Consider the following 22,440-nt stretch of genomic DNA (forward strand, 5'->3'; position numbering starts at 1 on the left):
CAAAATCACAAGATAACACTTCATACCCAGTAGAATAGCTATAATCAAAAAGACAGATAATAGTTAAGTGTTGGACAAGATAGAGTGGTAGAAATTGGAACCTTCATACATTGCTGTTGGAAATGTTAAATTCTGTAGCCACTTTTGAAAACAGTGGCTTGTGGTAGTTCCTCAAAAGATTAAATATAAAGTTACCATATATATGGCCCAGCAATTCAACTCCAAGGCATACACAGAAAACATATGAAAACATAAGTGAACACAAAATGACACATCAATGTTCACAGCAGCATTATTGATAGCCAAAATACGGAAACACCCTGAATGCCCATCAACTAATGAATGGTTAAACAAAATGTAGTGTATGCATACAGTAGAATAATATTCAAACATAAGAAGGAAATAAAGTATTGAGTCATTCTACATCATGGAGGAACCTTGAAATCGTTATGCTAAGTGAAAGAAGGAAGCTGCAAAAGTCCACATATTGTATGATTTCATTTATATGTAAAATCCAGATTAGGCAAATCCACAGAGATAGAAATCAGATTTGAGATTTTCAGAGGCTGAGTAATGGGGAATGGGCAGTGACTACTAATGGGTACAGGGTTTCATTTTTGGTTTATGAAAATGTTCTGGAGTTAAATAGTAGCAATGTTTGCATAACCTTGAGAATATATTGAAAACACTGAATTGTACATATTAAATGTTTGACTTTTATTATATATGTGGTACATCTCAATTTTTAAAAAATGAAGGAGAGGTAGAGAGACTTCTGTCTCCAAAAAATGGAGAAAATATATTTTTTCCTATTCCTTCCTCTAAGCACAGGTAATAAAACTGGGCATTATGTATAAAACAAATATAAGAAGTCTGAATGTGTAGAGAAAGGTAGACCCGTTAGGGACATTGGGACCTAAGGAATAACACAACAGTGAATCCCCTGGGATTTCTTTTTGCCTCATGTATTCCTGACTGACTACTGGAAAAACCAGCAATCTACAAACACCAATAGGCACAGGCATAAAAAATAAAATTCCCAGTATAAGTGTGATGTGTCTAACCAAAGGACCAGGAGTGGGTAATACTAAAATCTTTTAGGCAATAACTGCTCTATTTCAGACAAACACCCCAGAAAAATATGCAGCCACAACCACACTCCATCAGCAAAGGCAAAATGGGAAAACCTAATCTTCACTCTTGCCAGGCTGTAATGAGATGTGCCAATGCCCTTCAAACCCCACCACCACTGGCAAGGGAGATGTCAGAAAAGAAGGCTTAACAGAGATTCAGGACTTTAATCAGTGCTTAGCAGCAATGAGGTCATTCCCCTCATACACAGTGTCAGTAGAGACTACATGGAGAGCCTAGACTTCCACCTTCTATCCAGTACCCTTCACCCTCCCATTTGGGGTGTTATCAGAGAAGATTTACTGGAAAATCAAGACAGTCACCACTGTTCAGTGGGAATGAGGCTACATGCAAGGCCACAGGGAGATTAGAAACCCCTTCCAGACAGGATGGTATCAGTGGAATGAGGAGCCTGAACTCCTACCCCTATCCAGCACTAATGTTGCACTACCTTGTCCCAGGATATTAATGGAGGCAGAGTGGAGAATCTGGACTCCCCTAGATACCTAGCAGAAATGAGGCAGTGTTGCCTCCCTTACCCGACCAGAGCTGTGTCAGGAGAGCCCTGAAAAAATGTAAGATTTAAATAAGATCCAGAGTCTCACATGTCAATGTTTCAATAAAACAATCACTTGTCAAACCGAAAACCTAGAATATTTCAACTTGAATAACAACAAACAATGAACAGCCAGCAACACCAAGATTCCATAGATATTGTAGTTATCTGAAAAGGATTTTAAAGCAGTCATTATAAAAATACTTCAATGAATAATTACAAAGATATGTGAAACAAATAAAAGAATAGAAAATGTCAGAAAAGAAATGGAAAGTTATAGCAAAAATAATAGTAAAAAGTTCAAGAAGCAAATGGACATTTTAGAACTGAAAACTACAATAATAAAAAATGTAAAACTCAATGAGTAGGCTCAATAGATAGAGTGAAAAGGGCAGAGGAAAGAATCTGTGAACTTAAAAATAGAAAAATAGAAATTACTTAGCTGAACAAGAGGGAGAAAACACACTTAGAAAAAACAAACAGAAAGAAAAAGAGCTACAGAGGCATGTGGGACTATGACACAAGATCCATCATTTGGATCACTGGGAGTCCCAGAAGGAAAGGGGAAAGAGGGAAAGTCTGAAAAGCTACTCAAAGAAATAAGGTCTGAAAACTCCCCAAATTTGTCAAAAGACATACACTTACACATTCAAGAAGATGAACAAATCCCAAACAGAATATATCCAAAGAAATCTTCACCAAGACACATCATTTTCAAACTTCTAAAACCAAAGAAAAAGAAAAAATCTTGAAAGTAGCCAGAAAGTAACAACCCATTACCTATCAGAGAAAAAGGAAACTGAATTCAAACGCAGTGTATTTCTCATCAGAAACCATGGTGGCCAGAAGGAAATGGTACAACATTTTCCAGGTGCTAAAAAAATAATCATCAACCCAGAATTATATATCTGGTGAAAATATCCCTCAGGAATAAAGGAGACATGGAGATAGTGTCAGATGAAGGAAAACTAAGAGAATTTGTTGCCAGCCAGCTTACTTTAAAAGAATGTCTAAAGAAAATTCTCTAAACAGAACAGAAATGAAAAGGAAAATTTGACCATCAAGAAGAAATAAAGAATAATGGAAAGAGCAAAATATGAGTAAATACTTAAAAACACTTTGAACTGAATGAAAATAAAAATACAATATATCAAAATGGTGGAATTCAGCTAAAGCAGTAATGAGAGGAAATTTATAGCATTAAAAGCTTATATTATAAAAGAGAAAACAGGTAAATTATCTAATCTTCCACCTTAAGAAACTAGCAAAAAGAAGGGCAAAATAAAACCAAACCAAGCAGAAAAGAATGCAACAAACAATAAAGGTCAAAGCAGGAAAAAAAATGAAACTGCAAGAAAAAGCAATAATAAAGAAAATCAAAGAAACAAAAGCTGATTCTTTGAAATGATCGATAAAATTTGAAAACCTCTAGCTGGAATGACAAACACAAAAGAGAAGGCACAAATTACCAATATTAGTGTGCCACAGATATCAAAAGAATTAAAAGGAATACTACAAACAGTACTATGCACATAAATTCAATAAGTTAGAGTAAACAGAGGAAGTCCTTAAAAAGTACAGTCAAAACTTGTCTAATGGGAAAAATAGTCCAAGTATTGTTATAACTATTAAAGAAATTGAATCTAGAGTTTTTAAATATCCTCAAAATGAAATTTTTGCGCTCAAATGGTTTCACTGAATAATTTTACCAAACATTTTAAAAAGAATTGACACCAATTCTACATAACTTCTTCCAGAAAATAGAAGGAACCCCTCCCCATTCATTTTTATGAGACAAGTGTTACTCTGACACTAAATACAAAGCCATTGCAAAAAAGTAGACTGCAGGCCAATCCCTCCTGAATATCAACAGGCTAAAAAAATTATACAGTCCTAAAAACATATGCAGAAAATACATTTGACAAAATGCATCACCCATTCATGAAACAAACCCAGCCAGTTGACAACAGAGATAAATTACCTCAACTTGATAAAGAGTATCTACAAAGAAATCTACAGAGAACATCACACATAATGTTGAAAAACTGAATGCTTTCCTGCTTAAATCAGGAAGAAGTCAAGGATGTCCACATTCATCACTATTATTCTATGTAGTACTGAAGTTCCAGCCATGACAATAAGGCAAAAAAAAAAAAGAATAAAATCCCATAAATCTAAAATATGATGCAAATAAACTCATTTACAAAATAGAAACAGACTCACAGACATAGAAAACAAACTATGGTTACCAAAGGGGAAAGGGAAGGGGGAGGGATAAGTTAGGAGTTTAGGATTAGCAGATACAAACTACTATATATAAAACAGGTAAACAACAAGGTCCTGTTGTATAGCACAAGGAACTATATTCAACATCTGGTAATCACCTATAATGGAGAAGAACATGAAAAAGAATATATATGTGTGTATGACTGAATCACTATGCTGTATACCAGAAAATAGCATAACACTGTAAATAAACTATACATGAATAAGAAAAAAAGAAAACATTACAACATAAACCAAAAAAAAAACAAATAAAAGTCCCATAAATCAAAAAGACAGAAATAAATTTCCTTTATTTGTAGATGGCATGACCTGACTGTCTATGTAGACAATCCTAAAGATTAAAACCAACCAAAAGTTTTCTAGAGCTAATGAGTGAGGTTAAGATGGCAGGATACAAAATCAACATATAAAAATCAACAGTATTTTTACATACTAAGAAAGAGGTAGTGTGACAACTGAAAGTACAAAACCATGTATAATTATACAAACATTAACAATTATACAAACAATGAAATACTTAAGTATAAATCTAACAAATCTTGTACAGAACTTGTATGCAAAAAGCTAAATTTATTGATGAACGAAATCAAAGAAAATGTAAATAAATGAAAAGACACACTATATTCATATATTGGAAGACTTAAAATAGTAAAGATGTAAATTTTTCCCAAATTAATCTGCAATTTTAATGTAATTCCTATCAAAATCCCAGCAAGGAGTTTTATTGACATATACTTTCTTTTGCAAAACATATGAAAAAGTCTCTAGGATAGCCATGACAATCTTGAAAAAATAATAAAGTAGGAGGAGTAATTCTATCAGGTATTAAAGCTTACAATGAGCTTCAATAATAAAGACTGTGGTACTGACAGAAGGATAGAATCATAGATAGATAAAATTGAATAAAGAACCCAGAAATAGTCCTGGATAAGTACAGATGACTGATTTTTGACAAAACTACAAAAGCGGAGTGGAGGAAGAATAGCCTTTTCAAAAAATGGTGCTGGAGCAGGAAAAAAAAACTTGATTGAGATCATGATTATAAATATAAAAGGTAAAACTTTAAAACTTATAGCAGAAAACATAGGAGAAAATCTTCAGGACCTATGGCTATGTGAATAGATTTTAGATTTGACACCAAAAGCACCATAAAAGAGAAAAATGACAAATTGGACTGCATGAAATATAAAAATTTGCTCTGCATATGATATTTTTAAGAGGTTATAAAAAACAAGCTATAAAGTAGGGGAAATATTTGCAAACCACATATTTGATAAAGGATTTATATGTAGAATATATAGAAAACTCAAAATTCAATGATATAAAAACAGGCAAAACAATTAGAAAATGGGGAAAAGACATGAAGAAATATTTCAACAAGAGGGCATACAGACAAAGGGTTCAATATCACTAGCCATTAGATAATCGAAAATTAAGACTATACTGAGATATCATTACACACACCTATGAAAAGAGCTAATTTTTTTAAAAGGGTCAACACAAAATGCTGATAAGTATGTGGAGAACCTGGAGAACTCATATACAGCTAGTGAGAATATAAAAATAAAGATAGATTAGCGGTTTGTTATAAAACTATACATACACTTACTATATGATCTAGCTCTTGCACGTTTGTCCCAGAGAAATGGAATTATATTGATATAAAAATCTGTACATAAGTGTTCATACAAGCTTTATTAATAAAAAGCAAAAACTGGAAACAATGAGATGACCTGTAATGGAAAAATGGTTATGCAAACTTTGAAACATACCATGAAATATTTCTCAGTAATAAAAAAGGAAAAAAAAACTATTGACACATGCAACAATTTGGAAGGGTATCAAGGGAATTTAGCTAAGTAAAAAAAAAAAAACTCAAAAAGTCACATACTGTATGATTCTATTTTTAGAACATTCTTCAGATGATGGAATTATAGAGATGGAAAACAGATTAGTGATTTTCAGGGCTTAGGGATCATGGAGTGGGGAGGGAAACAATAAAGGAATAGCAGGAGACACATCCCTGTGGTGATGAAAAAGTCCTATATCTTGGTTGTGGTGGTGTTACACAAATCTACACATGCGATAAAATTCAATAGAAGGATATACAAAGAGACATACACACCAATGTGTGCATGTAAAACTGGTGAAATATGAATAAGATGTGTGAATATACCATGTAAATTTTCTGATTTTTGCATCAGATTATAATTATGTAAGGTTTTGCGATGGGAGAAACTGGTCAAAGGGTACACGGAATCTTTCTGTATTCTTTTTGCAACTTACTTTGAATCTACAGTTGTTTCTAAATAAAAAGTTTTTTAAATGTATGTAATTCAAAGAAAACTTCTAAGATACGTTCCTTGTTCTCTTTTCTATTTAGAATCACTGAATAGCATGAAATGCACACAATTGTATTTTTCACTTCCCTTTATGTATTTTACCTTCCCCATAAAGTTTATTTGTAATGATGTTTGCATTTCAGTTGGTCCAATACTTTAGTTTCTCTTATTCAAAAAATATAATATTCAACAGATATATTTTCCATTTTAACCAGGGTCATAATCATTTCCACACACCTTCCAAAAAAAAATAGTGTAGTATCTGAGATTGTCTCAGGAATAGATAGAGAGCAGCATCTGATTGAATAGAAAATATTTACATTATTATAGTGTCAATATAAAGCCAAAACCCTCCTCTAAACTGAAATTAGTCTTTTTGCATAAAAATAAATATGATAGTACTTTAATTTAGATTCTTATAATCAAAGGATGTTAAAGCTATTAGCTTTTCATCTGTAGCCAGTAGATTGATTTAAAATGTAATGGTCCAGTGGACTCAAGTCTTGGGCTAGATGATACCTTTTATTGTTCCGATGATTATATAGAATTCCAGATTCGATTATCAGTGCTTCTTCTACATATAAAGTTTTCAATAAATGCATTCAATACAAAATGTAAAATATCAAAAAGCCCCTATTCCTGTCAGCAGTTTGGGAGACCAGTGGCTGCCCAGGGAAGAGGGTCTTCTTCCTTTGTGTTTTTGCTTCCACATAAGTAGGGTAGATAGTCCCAAAGGCTCTACTCTAAAGAATTCCAGAACTGATTGTTAAAGACCATGTAACACAATGTCATAACATGCGATGGATTTGGTCAGTTTGTTCGACTAAGTCTGTGGAAAAATAAAATCAAAGGCTTCACTTGACTGACCGGTCAGTTTAGTCAAAATACTTGAGTTAAATCTAAAGTAACACTTTTGGTAAGGTATACTGGACAAAGTCGAATTGGACATCACTGCCAGGAAAGGTCAGATCACATAGACTTTGAAATGGCTGCATGTGAAAATTGAAGGCAAAATGCAAATTCTCATTTGAGACATGTTTCACACTATCACCCAATTTTACAAGGTAGAGTAAGAGGCGGGCTATGGGTAACATACTTTAATGGTATTCCTTCATTTTCTCAAAATTTCCACATAATAGCAAAGCTGGCATTTTATAATTTCCAGAGCTATAAATCATTTTTAAAATCATGATATTACTCAAAACAGATGTGAAAACATATGTTTGCCACAGTTGTATAAACTGCCTACTTGTCAACCTTAATAAATGTTGCAATTTCTACTTTAACTGCATTCCCTTTTAAGAACTAAAATCTATTCTAGGAAAATATATTTTATCTTAATAACACAAAGCAACTGGTAGAACTTGACACAGAAAATCTCACTTAAAAGAAGGCTTTCCTCTATAAGGAAAGTACAATTTAATATGCCACTCCTGTCTATTAATGTCCTCATCAGGGTATGTGACCAACCTATTTGAAATGAGAATAACTGTGCCATTCCACAGCAAGAGATTCAGAAATGCCAGAGAACACCACTGTGTATTTTATGAAAATCAGTTACTATACATCTGTACTAGCACTCCAGCTGATTTTTCATAAGACACAGCAGTGTGTACTTGAACAGTGCAGCACGCAGGCCAGTCCTAAATGCCATTTTGACGTATGGGGTTTGCAGTTTTGACGGAATTGTATGCATCATGGACAGCTTGAGATTTTCTTAGAAAAGCTGCTTTACTACCAAACTGTCCTTCAAACAGTCATGCCTAGCTGGGCAAGAGGTTTCAGGAACAAATTGTTGCTGGGTTATGAATGAAGTTTCATCTTTAACGACAATTTCATTACCTGTGTAAGAGTTTGGGTAGTTTAATATACTGACACTGATTTCTTCAATTCTGACAACTTTTCTGAAATCAATCATTTACATCTTGGGGCCCCGGTGGGTATAGCCTTTCAGAGTTTGGATGAAAAAGACAAAACATGTCGTGAGGAAACCAACCATGGATCAATGAAATTAAAATCATACATTATTCCAAAATTCTAACTAAAATACTCATCTACTAATTAGGAAGCAAGTTCAGTTGAGAGAAGAAAGAAAATTTTCTCCATTAACTCTTCAGCTCATGAAGGTTTTATTTTTCTACATATTTTGAGCATCTTTAGTAGAGGTAGAAAAATGCACCCTATAGTGAATTACACTCAGACCATCTGATAAATTACCTATTAGCTTATGTTCTTTAGCTTAGAGTTACTGACTCATGTCACAGTTATAATGCAGAACCTGTAACATATGCTGATATATTTTCCTTTACTCTTACCTTAACAACTTTTTTAAACAAAGTTGTACTCAGCTTTCATATCAAGATAGCATGACTTTGAAATTCTTACTCTCCCCTACCTTCCTTAAACAGATATCCTATGAAAAACCTGGATACTGTGCAGAAATGACACGTGTACGTTAATGGATCAAAAGCTGGATTGCCATTGTATCTATCAACATTCTAGGTAAATAGTTGATTGGAGTAACTTACTAAACTTTCATCTGAAATGTTCAAATTAGTATATACTTTTAAAATAACTTTAGAGGGTTGAGGGGAATATTTCTCCTCCATGACAGCAATTCAAGTTTTTCAAACATAACCAACAAATGGTGATTCATTTACATACAGTTTACAAAGTGCATATGTAATAAAAAGAGAGTCAGATGTCTCTGATCAGGCAAAATAAAAGGGCTTAGGGTAAAGATTGCAAGCACAGGTTCAGAGAAGCTTTGGGCTAATATGTTATTTATAACATCAAATAAACAAGCTTCAGGTAATATTATTTTTTTGCTGCTAAAAGAATTTATCCAAAGCCAGTATGGATCTCTTCTGACTTAGGGAATTGTGGATGCAATATATAGCACTGGGATCTTAATTGAGTTAGTATCTGATCTGTATATGTACATCAAATAGCAAAAATCATTTTACCTTTATTTTCCCTTTGGAATTTTTTGATGGTTGGTCCATTATCCTGATCAACAATGAGTTCTTCTCTATTGTTGGGCATCATAACTATAAATAAGACATAGAACTGAGAAAATTTCTTGCAAAACACCCAAAAGAAAAGCAGAAAAGCATTACATAAACAGCCATTTTACTCTAGTAACAACTAATGTGAATTTTATACACTTCTGCTTCTGAATCAGTGAAAAGATTTTTATTGGTCTGATGATCATACAATTTAAAAATCAATAAGCTGCTTAATCATGTGAAGTTTAAAATATAATTAATATATAGTACATATATAATTGCCAACATATTGTCTTTAAATCATTTAGAAAATTTCCTCTTTAAAACTGATGTGCAAATTAGCTATTTACTTCCATAATTAATAATATATTTCCAAAAATGCTTCTGAAAAGAATTTAGCACTTAATTTCATGAGTTTAAAATAATTATGCATTTAATTCACTCTATAGAGTTTGCAAATAGATAGCAAAATTAATAGATACGATATAATTTTCCAGTAATTGTTGTAGGTGCTTCTTCACAAAACACTTACACTGAAAGAGGAAAATCATGTCAATTTTCAATTTATCATTTAATTCTCCATAGTTATATTTTATTAAAACCTTATATTGGCACTATCAATAAAATATGGTCACTTTAAACCAAAAAATCACCAAACCTTTTACTTCATTTATAGACAATCTCAAATCATGCTTGGACAACTGTGGAATGCACAAAGAGTTTAATTCCTGACAGTGGAATCAGAAATGCTTCATGTTGTCAAGATTTTTTTAGAATGTTTTATTGCTTTCGAAATTTATTTTATTTTTAAGTATAAGATACATTCTCTTATGATACAGCTATCACAGAGTGTACATATTTCCCTATGTGCTCTGCTTTCAACCAGCACTCAATAAATAATTCCCTCTTTCCCTTTCCCTTCTCCCGTCTCCCTCATCAGTGCAAAGATTATCCTTGAAAGAAGAATTTGTTTGGTTTCTTGATTCATTTATGGTCATCTGGCTATACACCCACAGGTCTTGCTCAGACTTCCTTGAATCAGTTGCACACAGTAGTGTAACAAGTAGGTTAGTCTGTATCCACAGACCAGAGTAAAGCTAAAAAACCTCTGTCACTTCTTCTAGAAATTATTCGTACACCCTTAACAGCCATTAGCCTCAAGTTCTAACTCAGTGGTTCTTAACTCTGGTTGCACATTAGAATCTCCTGAGGAGATACTGAAAAGCAAAACAAAACACTGCTGCTAGGCTCTATTCCAGACCAGGTAAATGAGGCCCTGAGCGTGTGGCCTGGGCATTCAGATTTGTAAATGCTCCATAGATTATAATGGGGAGTCAGATTTGAGACCCACTGAGCTCACTATGAAGTTAAATAGCTACAAACAATGTATAATATTGACAGGCTAAGTGAGACTTGGATGAATTTCCACAAGGGAGAAAACGTCTCTGTCCATCCCAGGGGCAAATACAGAACCTAACACCTTCTTTAATCCTTCAAACTCTTCTCCACTCCCATAAAAACATTATTTTGGAGAGCCTTCAGCAATCACAATTATGAAGTATAAAAATTCACAGTTCACATAAAAAATGTCCTTATAGTAAGACTGAAAGAAGAGCAGAAATAATTTTCCCTAAAGGACATGGATAGATAGGAAATTGGATTGTGTAGGGTACAGAAGATTAATGAAGATTTTACCTAGCTCATTTGGTTCACAGTTATTATATACTAAATGAGAATTTGTTACAGCTGAAGGCACTTGGTAATGTCTGTATACCTGAGTAGGACCAGACAGCAGATGATAAGCAATCAAGGTAAAACCACACAGAGGAAAATAGTGCTTATCCTTCACATTTCCTCAGCACTTTAAATTTCTGAAGTGTTTGTCCACATATTATTTCATTTGACCTCACAAAACTCCAGTGCATTAGGCAGAGCTGTAAGTATTCCCATATATTAGGTAAAGATACTCATAGTTGTTAAGTGACATACCCAGGATCTCATAGCTAGTAAGGACCAGACTGTGGCTAGATTCAATTCTCCAATATGCCACGTCACTGACAAAAACATTATTCTATTTCTGAAATAGTGTCTATGGTGTCAGACTTCTGAGATAATACAAAGTAGATATAAGGAAAAGCAAGCTAAATATTTGTGATCTGAATTGTTGAGATTGTAGCAAATCATACATTGATTCACTTTTTAATGGCTCTTAAACGATTAACTGCCTAAACGCTATTTTATCTTCCATTATTAGAAGAATGCTGTGAATGTAACAAGTGATTTGTATTATACTAGCTGTTAAATACCAACATATTGAATCAACATATACTCTACAAAAATCCCTGCAAATTTTCCCATGAGAGCCAGTGATACAGTAAATTTAGGTGCTTCCAAAGAATCAAATTCTAATACTTTGTTTCATTTTGTTGTTCATATTGCTTCAGCAAAAACCCACAAATTGACCACTTCAAAAAACCATTTATATTAAGGAAGCATCAGCTCCCCAGCTTTTTTCTCCACTCTCTATTGCTTAATAAAGAACTTCCATTATCTTTCAATTCATTGTTTCAGATGAGATACTCACCCATTCTCTCCGAATGGTGATCCATCTGAGAGGGAGAGCTGGACACACTGCTGCTGGGGTGGGAGGAGGTCTGGCTCCCAGGGCGATGACTCTCTTCCAGAGAGGGAGCAGGAGAAGGACTCTCTGGGATCCGTTCCTTCCACAAAAGGAAATAGAAAAGGAAATGTCACCTGTGCACCAAGTTTTTCATGTTGGATGAGTCCATAACATTTGAAATGTTGACTTCTCATCCTGAAAGTTCATCCATCCACAATACCTGGTCTTAAACACATATCTTTAGACAAAAACATATTTTTTGTTCTTAGGAAATTAACAGGGTATCATGAGTGTTAAATAACAGAAGATGAAAGGGCTCAGTGCCATGCCAGTTCCATGGTAGAGGCTCAAGAAAAGTTAGTTTCCATTTCTTTTCCTAGGAAATTCATCAAGAATTATGAATAAAGTGATTATTATTAATGAAGGTTATTGTTATTGCAAGCTTCTACATTGGTATGATGTTCATGCTATAATCTAGGGGGTGATCCTACTCTCTGAGTAAGAAGCTCTCTCACAGGTAAACACTTGAGAACCCTGGAATAAAGCTCACAAATAGTGGCAACTGGGACATGTTGAGTCTTTCTGCACATACAAAAAGTATGGAAAGAATATACTTGTAATCTACCAGACCTTAGGAATTCATGTTGAATTTCGCCAACAAAAGAGTTGGGTAGTCACAGGACACAGTGATGGGTTTGAAAACTAATGTGAAAACCTATCAATATTAGTTCATTAGTATTGTTTAGATTTTTATAGTTTTTAATAATGAATCTGAGTAAAAATAAGATATTTCTTTTACATACCTCTGTACTAACTGATATGGTTCTCAGGATTTTTGGGATTATGATGATTGCTATAAAACTCTGACATTAGTCACTATGTTTATGCATCACAAACTGATGAATAAATCTGACAATCATTCTGTTAATGTGATAAATAAAAAACAAAATTATGGTGTTTATTTATTTATGCAATAAATGTGACTGGGTGATAGACATGCTGGGACAGAGAATGTTTGTTCTATAAAGTATTTAATTCATCCATAATAAATTTCTTAAATTAAATGTTCTGTCTAATTATGTGTAATTATAACATCAGTATTCTAATCATCATAACATTAAAAATTAGTTTGTCAAATGTGTGCTTATACATTTTCACACTGATTTTGCATGAGAGGCCCCAAATTGATAAACCCCTTTAAGAAAAATTGTTTTTAATGCAAAAGTACTAGCATGAGAGTTAAAGGCTATTATTTCATTAGTATAAGTTACCATTTTGCAATGTCTATCATTGTGGCAGGCAGAATACTCCACCTCTCCACAAAGATTCAGTCTATATCCTAATAGCTGGAACCTGTGAATATGTTGCCTCAAACACGGGAATCTTAAAAAAAAAAAGAAAAGATACAAGTTCTATTCACAAGCCAAAAACAGACTCACGGACATAGAAAACAGACTATGGTTAACAAAGGGGAAAGGGTAGGGAAGGGATAAAATTAGGAGTTTGGGATTAACAGACACACATTACTATATATAAAACAGATAAACAACAAGGATCTACTGAATAGCAGAGGGAACTATATTCAATATCTTATAATAACCTATAATGGAAAAGAATCTGAAAAGAAAAAATATATATGTATGTATATGTATAACTGAATCACTTTGCTGTACATCTGAAAGTAACATTGTAAATGACCTACACTTCAATAAAATTTTTTAATTTAAAAATATGTTGCCTCACATGACAAAATGGAATTTTCATACGTGATTGAGAATCTTCAGATAGAGATATAGCACTGGATTATCTTGGAGGCAGAAAGGGAAAGTCAAAAGAAGATACGATTGTAGAAGGATGGTCAGAGAGAAGCAACGTTGCTGGCTTTGAAGATGGGGGAATAGAACCATGAGCCAAGAAATGCAGTTGGCCGCTAGAAGCTGCAAAAAGCAAGGAAACTGATTATTTCCAGGACACTTACAGAAAGAAATGCAGTCCTGACAACACCTTGATTTTAGTTCAGTGATACCTATGTCAGACATCTGATCTCCAGAACTGTAAGATAATAAATTTGCATTGTTTTTAAGCCACTAAATTTGTTGTAATTTGTTACAGAAACAATAAAAACTAGTACAGTCATCAATGTAGTATGTTCATTTTTTAAATGGTGTTTGATAATACTATCTAGCATTTAGTTAACATTTGATAATTTTAATGAAAGGAATAGTGGACTTTGAGTGTATTAGCTGTAGTATTATATAATTACAAGATACCAATTATAAATATAGATTACACTTTAAAGGCTCCATAACTGTTGTCATGCTTCAAAAACGTTTTAAGACAGTGAACTACACATTTCATTTATATTTAGTATACAGACAAATATCTAGTTGCAATAATCTGTATACAGGTCAAAATCAAAAGCAAAGCAGAAGAGAATAAATTTTTTTCCAAATAATTATATTTGTATTTTGAAGGGATGGTTTGGGGATGGACAGTAAAATATATATAACCCTTATACCACATCCTTTAACGTTTTGAAAGGCGTAGTTCATCAGTTGTGAAATTCAACTTAAACTGTAGTGATTAAAAATACAATCTCTAAACACCACGTGCATACACACACACACACATCCACCAATGAAAGGAATTTCAGATGAGGTCAAAATTATTTTTTTTTTGCTTTTTGCTGTTGTGTAGTCTTAATGACTCTATGCTAAAATATGTTCATAACGTGTAGAACATGCAGTCTTTGAATTCGAACATTGGATATTTGCTGAAAAAATGTGTAATTCAATGAACTACATCTTTAATGGACCTCTAAGTGAATAGACAGGGACAAAGTGCAGTGGTTACTGAGCAAAAATAGAACAGAACAAACAAAAATCACTGTGCAGGGGCAAACAGGAGTCATACACACAGCAATTTATGCTACCCTAATATAAATGGATAAATTTTGAGTGACTCATAAAGAGACTCCAGCTGACAGTGATATTTGCTCTTGTCCACTCTGCTTAATAAAAAAATGAAAGTTCATTCTGAAGTTTTTAAAAATTGGAAGAGCTTCTACACCAAAAGAAAATGCTATAAGCAATGAGAAAAAAAAATACAGTGCTATAAAGAGGGATCCCCAAAATGTTTAAAATTTGCATATGATCAAATAATATGAACTCAAATAATTTACTTTTAAACTCCTTTGACATTTTCTATAGCACATTAGGTGAAACAATAAATAACTTTGAAAACATGATTTAGAGTTACAGTAACATTTTGCAGGAAATCATATTTCTGCTTTAAGATTTTGTAGCCTGAACTTTCCAAATTCAGTCAAGGTTCAGGTCATTGTTACTATTTTCCTAAGGCATCATACAGGTCAGACTTTTTTTCACCATGTAAACAATATTAGGTGAGTCCAGTGCCTTATATGTATTAAGAATTAAGTGTGTTTAAAAATTTTTGTGTGGAACTAGGAATCTTTAATTTCTCCTAAAATAATGAATAGTTCTTTAAACTATTTCTTCTTTGCAAGTCAACAGATCCATTTTTCAGCCCTGTAATCAGTATGCATCTATTTAGCTACTTAACTGCAATGTGCTTCGGTTCATTAGGTGGCTACTGTTGTGTCTCAGCCTAGTTAAATTTTCACAGCAAGTTAATCTGTTTTATTACAAATGAGAACACAAGTAATAATGTCCTCACCATTTGCCAAAGACAGGGTTAACAGTATTTGCAACAAATCAATAAGGGCATTTAGAAAGGAAAATTGCAAATCTAAAACCCCAATCATTTTACTCATTGATGACTTCATTTTATTTGGCATTTATGACTTTTACAACCCTGTTACTCTTCATGTATTTCATTCGCGCCCCAATGGAAACAGCTGTAGCTCTTCTGAAACATTGTAGAAGTCTTCTCCAGAATCAGCCAAAGGAGCAGAGGAGAAAGATTTCCAAAACTGATACATATTTACTCAATCAAATCCCCATTTTCCCCTGCAATTAGTAAAACTGTCTGCAACAATGCCTCAAATTCTAGCATATACTTATATAGTTCAAGGCTTAAGCCTAAGAAGAAAGAGATACTATAGAAAATGTTATTAATTTGCACATACTATCTCTTTTTCTATCATACTGCTTCCCTTTTCTGGGAGGGGGGTGGATATCACAAATGGTCAAAGGAGACCTTCATCATATGAAATAATTTGAGAGTACATTTGAATCTTAATAAAGAACAGAGTCGATGCTGAGAAAATGCAGTTTTATGCAAGGTTTAACACTGTCAATTTGATATAGGATTTAGTTTATTGGCACTGAAGTATCAATTCTGCCCATTTTCATGGAGATCCTTTATTTCATCTCAATGTATTTGTTTACATCCTTGGAAATATGGCAGTATACACAGAACTTATGAAGTACTAATACATGCATATTAACATGTGTTAATATGTATGTGTATGTGTGTAATTGCCTTTCAAGAACAACCATCTCAATATTACATTTTTACCTCTGATATTTTATTATATTGATTCTTATCAAGCATTCAGTGGGGTTATGTAATATACAATTTGTCTTTTTATTTTTATTTAATTAGAATTCAACTCTCACTGTAATTACTCTTCCAAATGTTAATCTATTAATGAGTTCCTAAAGGACTTAATGGCATTTCGCTGCTGAGGAGTGGCTTTTGGAAGTTTATCTGAATGCTGGATATTTTATTCATGCATTTGTCTTGATATTTCATATTTAATTGATGTGTTCATTCTGTTCTGTCACCAAGGTTCTGCAGTAACAATGGATTGTAATTTGACAACCAATAAAATTAGGGACAAGAAAATAAAAAGTCTGTGCACTGTTGTTGCTAACTTGGCTTACCACTAATCCTGAGGAAGAATTTGATGCCCAAATTGGTTATCTTTGAATACTATTGGAAGGATGGCAATTTATGAATTTTTATAAATCAGTTTAAGAGTTAGTATGTGTTCCACAATCACCAATTTACAATTGTATTTAAGTTAACACAGATGGCTGTGGCAAACTTTTCATGAATTTAGAAAAAAACAGGGAGACTGGGAGGTGCAGCTGGAACAAGTAACCATGAGAGAGTCCAAAGTCATAGGCACTCCCTATCTGTGACCTATGCGATAGTTGGACAAAGGACCCTCTCACCTCTTCAGTGTGGTCAACTTGTTCTGAAAGAAGCTGACAGCTTAAGGGAATCAGCCATAATATCTGCTCATAGCAGATGAATGCCCTTGAGTGGGAGAACAGATAGTTCAGTGGGAATATGCATGGCTTGCAAATTACATGGTGGGCTTGGACCTCTGCCACCCACCCAAACACACCCAAACACACACACGCACACACAGACAACACACACAAACACAAACACAAACACCCCTTAGTTCTTACTCAATGCATCTTCATCTCATGTTCTAAAAGATAGTAATAGCTTTGTCTTTCAATAGTGCATTTAAAATAAGACTCAACTAGTGATTTTTTTCAGTGAATCTGAATTATCACAAAAAACCCTCTCTGTGTTGACTAATTTTAATACCAGATGTTCACATGCTAATGCCATTGCCTTGTGACCATTTCCAATCAATTCATTAATTGCCAGCTGCTCAGCCAAACAAAAAACACAGCTAATCAGATGGTATTGGTAAACAGCCAAATAACAGCTTCCTACTTAAATTTCTTAAATTTGTTATCAGAGAAAACGATGGCACACTGATATGACAAAGTTCCCACAAATGTATTATAAGAAGTTTAAATGTATAGAAAAATGTATTATAAGATATTTAAATGTCAAATATGAAATAGGTTTTCATATCAATTCGATATTTTACTTATTTTGCTTTCAGGATTTTGCCACATCGAGTAATATAACTGAAGCCTTGCAAGCCTAATGATCATAATGCGATTTCCAATTCATGTTATAGCTATATTAGTTATTAGCTACACATGCTAAATGCTGAGCCAACAGTAAAGGGATCTGAGCCAGACCTAAAGACTATGTGCCTGGCATAACAATATTCACAAACTAGTTTCTGGCCAAAAAACTCCAAAAAGAAACAACAAAACCAAAACCAAAACCAAACAAATTTGTTTGCAACTTATGTCTTTCCCAGTTTTGGAATTAAAGTCTTTATCACTAATGATCATTTATTTTGAAAACATTTCCCAAAGTTTAATATCCAATGAATCATTGGTTTTCATTCATTCATGCAACAAACATTTACTGAGTGCCTACTAGACCCATTGGGGATGAAAGAAAGGCCTATGGGTGTTTTTATATGGTGTACAGATGACCACAGTTCAAACAAATGACTAAATCATCCACACATAAGCATTCAAAGATAATTTAAAACAAAATACAAATCAGATCAATTTTGATATTAGAATGGGCACCCCTCTCCAGTCCCCAGAAGATCCCTAACCTTTCTTCTGTGGCACTGAGATCAAAGCAGCCATTACATGTGAACAAATGCTCCCTAGGGGGAGGGTCCAATACCTGTATATGCATCTACTGGTGGGGCAACCCTTAGTCCTGGTACTGACAAGAGGTTGCACAGTCAAAGGTATATAGAGAAAGCTACTTCTTCCTCAGGCTAGCCCTCAGCTATGGTACTGTTTTCTCCTTATTACTATTTCTATATGGATTCCTGAGTATAAAATAAAATAAAATAAAATAAAATAAAATAAAATAAAATAAAATAAAATAATATTAGTTAATAAATATTGAGTATTTACCAGATGCCAGACAATGCTCTAAGTGTGTTAACAAGCTTTATCTCTTCTAAGCTTTATGTTACCACTGTACCTATGAAATAGGTACAGCGATTATTCTTATTTCATTGGGAAATAAGGTAAACTGAGATATAGGCAAGTTAATTAACTTTCCTAAAGTCATATAACAAGAAATAGTGAAACTGGGATTCAAACAGGCAGACAATCTGACTTCAGAGCCCATGCCTTACCCATTATGTCGTACTGCCTCCAATGAATTCTGCTTCTTAATTCATCTTAGCTAACAAACTAGGACGGCTCTAGCCAGAAACAGTATATAATTCTATACATTCTATACATTCTTTTGGGGTTGGAGCTTCTGCCTGTTTATTTTGTGTTTTTGAGAAGGCAATGTAACATGCTCCTTTACACATATTAAACTTTTGCTAATTCAGTGAATTATGTATTCTTGCTGTTTGTTTTCTAACAGAAAATGATGATAATAATAATAGAGTAAGTCAATATTCAGCAATAACTGTCCTTTCTGGGCAAATTCAAGGCTAACTGCAAAACACTTGCTGAGTTTTTAATATGCATAATCTTTTTCCCCCCAAAGAATACTAGTGATTCTGGACTTCTCAACCATCCTGCCTAATACTCTAAAACAGTGCTGTCCAAAAAAATTTTCTGCAATGACGCAAATATTCTCTACCTGTGCTATCTAATACAGTAGTCACAAGCAACATGTGACTTTTGAGTTGAAATGTGGCTAGTTGCAACGGGGGAACCAAGGTTTTCATTTTACTTAATTAATTGAAATCGAAATATCCACATGTGGCTAGTGGTGACTCTACTGAACAGTGTTGCTATAGTAAGTATGTGCTATGAGTAAGATTCATTGTTAATTGTTTACAACTGTGGAGGTGGGTAAATTCATTAAACTGTAAGCAAATATGTATTTTCTTTAGGTGTCTAAGCTTCTAAAAGTCACATTACTTCTCAGAGCTCTAAAAATGCTATGGTTTTCTCTCCTACCTATGAAAAGGGAATTTAAAACAAACAAACAAACAAACAAACAAACAAACAAACAAAACAAAAGCAGTGGTGAATAGCCAGTCAGGTCTCCCTTGTGTTAGTTTTCACTATTTTTTTTCACTATTTTCACTATTTAAGGGCATTTGCAGAAATCAGCACCTCTAATCACCAAACTTTTTTTCACATTGAGGTAGAAATATTTGCACACCTGTAGAAGAAAAAGACACAAGTGCAATTGTGCTCCTTCCAATTTGACCTCATTCTATGTTAAGATAGTATAATTTCAATTGGCAAGCAAACTGATTATTCATTTATTTTCATAGAGATTTCTCAAACTTTGAGTTAACATGTTATGCTTTTCTGAAGAAATAGAAGATAATAGATAAAATGGTTTGGAAAGGTTTGTTTTATTTTGTTTAATGGATATGGGAGGAAATTGGCATAGAGACTTTAATTTGATAAACATTTCATATTTCACATAATGCTCTAAAAGGAGAGTGTTGTCTTGGAGGCTGCTCAAACGAAAGCTAATTGTTAAATATGCAGTAATTTTGTGAGCCAGGTGTTAAGCTGTTGGTAACTTGAAATCAGCCATGGTGGGAATATTTACACCACTGAAATTGGCAAATGTTATAAAACAGAGGTTTTCTTTTTTATTTTGTTTTGTTTTTGGAGAGCTCATTTACAGGCATGCCATTGGATGCTAGCCCAAATATAAAATCTAACATGCTGAACTTTTAAGTCTCTTGTAAGAATCAGAAAAATTACAGGATTTTAAAAAGTTTCATTCTAATGTTCAAGATTATCTGACCAGGCAAATAATAAGATTATGAATAAGCACACTAAGTGCTGTGTTCATTTGAACATTTAAACAAACACAAATAGACTGTCACATTATAAAAATACATATTATGTGAATATGCAATCACAGTTGTCTGCTTTCCACACTGGTCCTTTGAAAGGTCCTGAAAAATTAAAGATGAATATCGTACACTAACTATCATCTACTAGTAAAATTTTAAGTGCAGAGAATGTAGGAAAATTTAAATCATTATATGTAGTTTCCATTCCTGTTATGATTGAGGAAACCCTGGTCCCATAAAGCATAAAACAAAATCTGCAAAACCATGTTTTGAAAATAGTACATGAGCTCAGTTTATCTATTTAAATTTTAATCAAGAATTCTGTTTATTGTTTCTCTCTCCCTATTAGATCATAAGCCTTAAAAATCTCCTGATGTATAACAGGGACTCAATCAATGAAAAACAAAAAATATGGATGGACCCACAATCTTTTTAAACCAGATATCAGTGGCCTCTTCTGATTCAATTAGTTGTTAACACTGTGCTTGCTAACAAATGCCAAACTGGTGTACCTGAATTAAAATGAGGAGTTAACATGGCTTACAGATTATCCTAACCAGTTTTTTGATGTAGACTCAGTCAGAAGAAATGTAAACAGAACAGTTTGTAGAAACAAAGTGTAAAGAAACTGAGATCTATTTTGCAAAAAGTGAAGCATAGAAATATTAAAATAGTTCCTCCCAGACACTTTGATCAGAAATGCTAAGTGCTGAGAACTAAATATGGCTTGTATAACAAGTCATTCACTAACTCGATATTCTGTTTATCATATATTCAGAGCACATACCGCAAGACCAGCTCCAAAATTGTGATCGCAGTCTCATAATCATTGGTGACAAGGCACAGGCATCAGCTTAACACAAAGTATGCTAAAAGAGTAGCAGTGTTTAGAAGGATTCTGAAACCTTGTTTCAGTATCACAGCTTTTTTTTTTTTAAATTCAAGGGAGTTTTTAAAAAATGATAGAAAAAGGGAAAGTTTAATTTAAAAGTAAAAACAAATAGGTAAACAATAATTTAAACACATCAATAAGTTTGGTAGCTCTTTTTGTGGATATTCATAAATTTTAATATAACTAAACAGATATTTTGGACTTTTTCGTAATGTGTTCTAATCTCTTGCTATGTATATCAAGTTTCTGATATATTTGCTTTTCTGAAGCTGTGTTTTAAATTGCTGAAAGTAGGGATATATTAGAAATATTAGCTGACTTTTAACTATAGAGATGCTAGCCTACATGACACTATAATCACATTAGATTGTATACACTATGGACTGAATGTTCATCTCCCCCAAATCATATGATGAAACATTAATCTCAAATGTGATGGTATCTGGAGATGTGGCTTCTGGAAGGTAATAGTTCATGAAGGGAGAAACCTTCATGTTGGGATTAATGCTTTTACAAGAAGAGGCAGGAGAGCCTGCTTCTTCTCTTTCTCTTCACCATGTGAGGATACAATGAGAAGATAACCATCAGAAAGAGAACTCTCACCAGGAATGGGATCAGGAGGCACTTTGACTTTAAGTTTCTCGGCCTCTAGAACTGTGAGAAATAAATCTCTTGTTTAAGCCATCCAGTCTATGGTATATTGTTATAGCAGACCACCTGAGTTCAGATAATATAATACACAGCAAAGAGGGTTGTGTGAAACAGGCCATTGTGACTTCCCCTAATTCATAGTGAATTTGTTAGGAAAAAAACCCAAAAATTATAGTTATGGCATTTATTTCTAAATTTTAAATGTTAAATTCTCTGATCATTCATATCTTGGAAGGACAGTTTATCCTTAAATGGTAAATACAATATAAAAGATCCAGTGACTTCAATGAAAATATTTTGTGAGTAATTACCAAGAGTAATACAAATTTCAATT

General features: G+C 33.4%; 1 protein-coding gene across 2 annotated transcripts in view; it reads right to left on the reverse strand.

Moving 5' to 3' along the window:
- The window catches only part of DACH2 (dachshund family transcription factor 2), a 496,681-nt gene that overhangs the window by 71,390 nt on the left and 402,851 nt on the right, over positions 1 to 22,440 (reverse strand). For both annotated transcript variants that reach the window (XM_064483001.1, XM_031446133.2), the window contains 2 exons: positions 11,908 to 12,043; positions 9,282 to 9,365 (listed from right to left, as the gene is read on the reverse strand). In XM_064483001.1, the coding sequence (XP_064339071.1) occupies positions 9,282 to 9,365; positions 11,908 to 12,043 (220 nt within the window). The remainder of the gene's footprint in view (positions 1 to 9,281; positions 9,366 to 11,907; positions 12,044 to 22,440) is intronic.

Source organism: Camelus dromedarius, chromosome X, assembly GCF_036321535.1.
Source record: "Camelus dromedarius isolate mCamDro1 chromosome X, mCamDro1.pat, whole genome shotgun sequence".
Lineage (NCBI taxonomy): Eukaryota > Metazoa > Chordata > Mammalia > Artiodactyla > Camelidae > Camelus > Camelus dromedarius.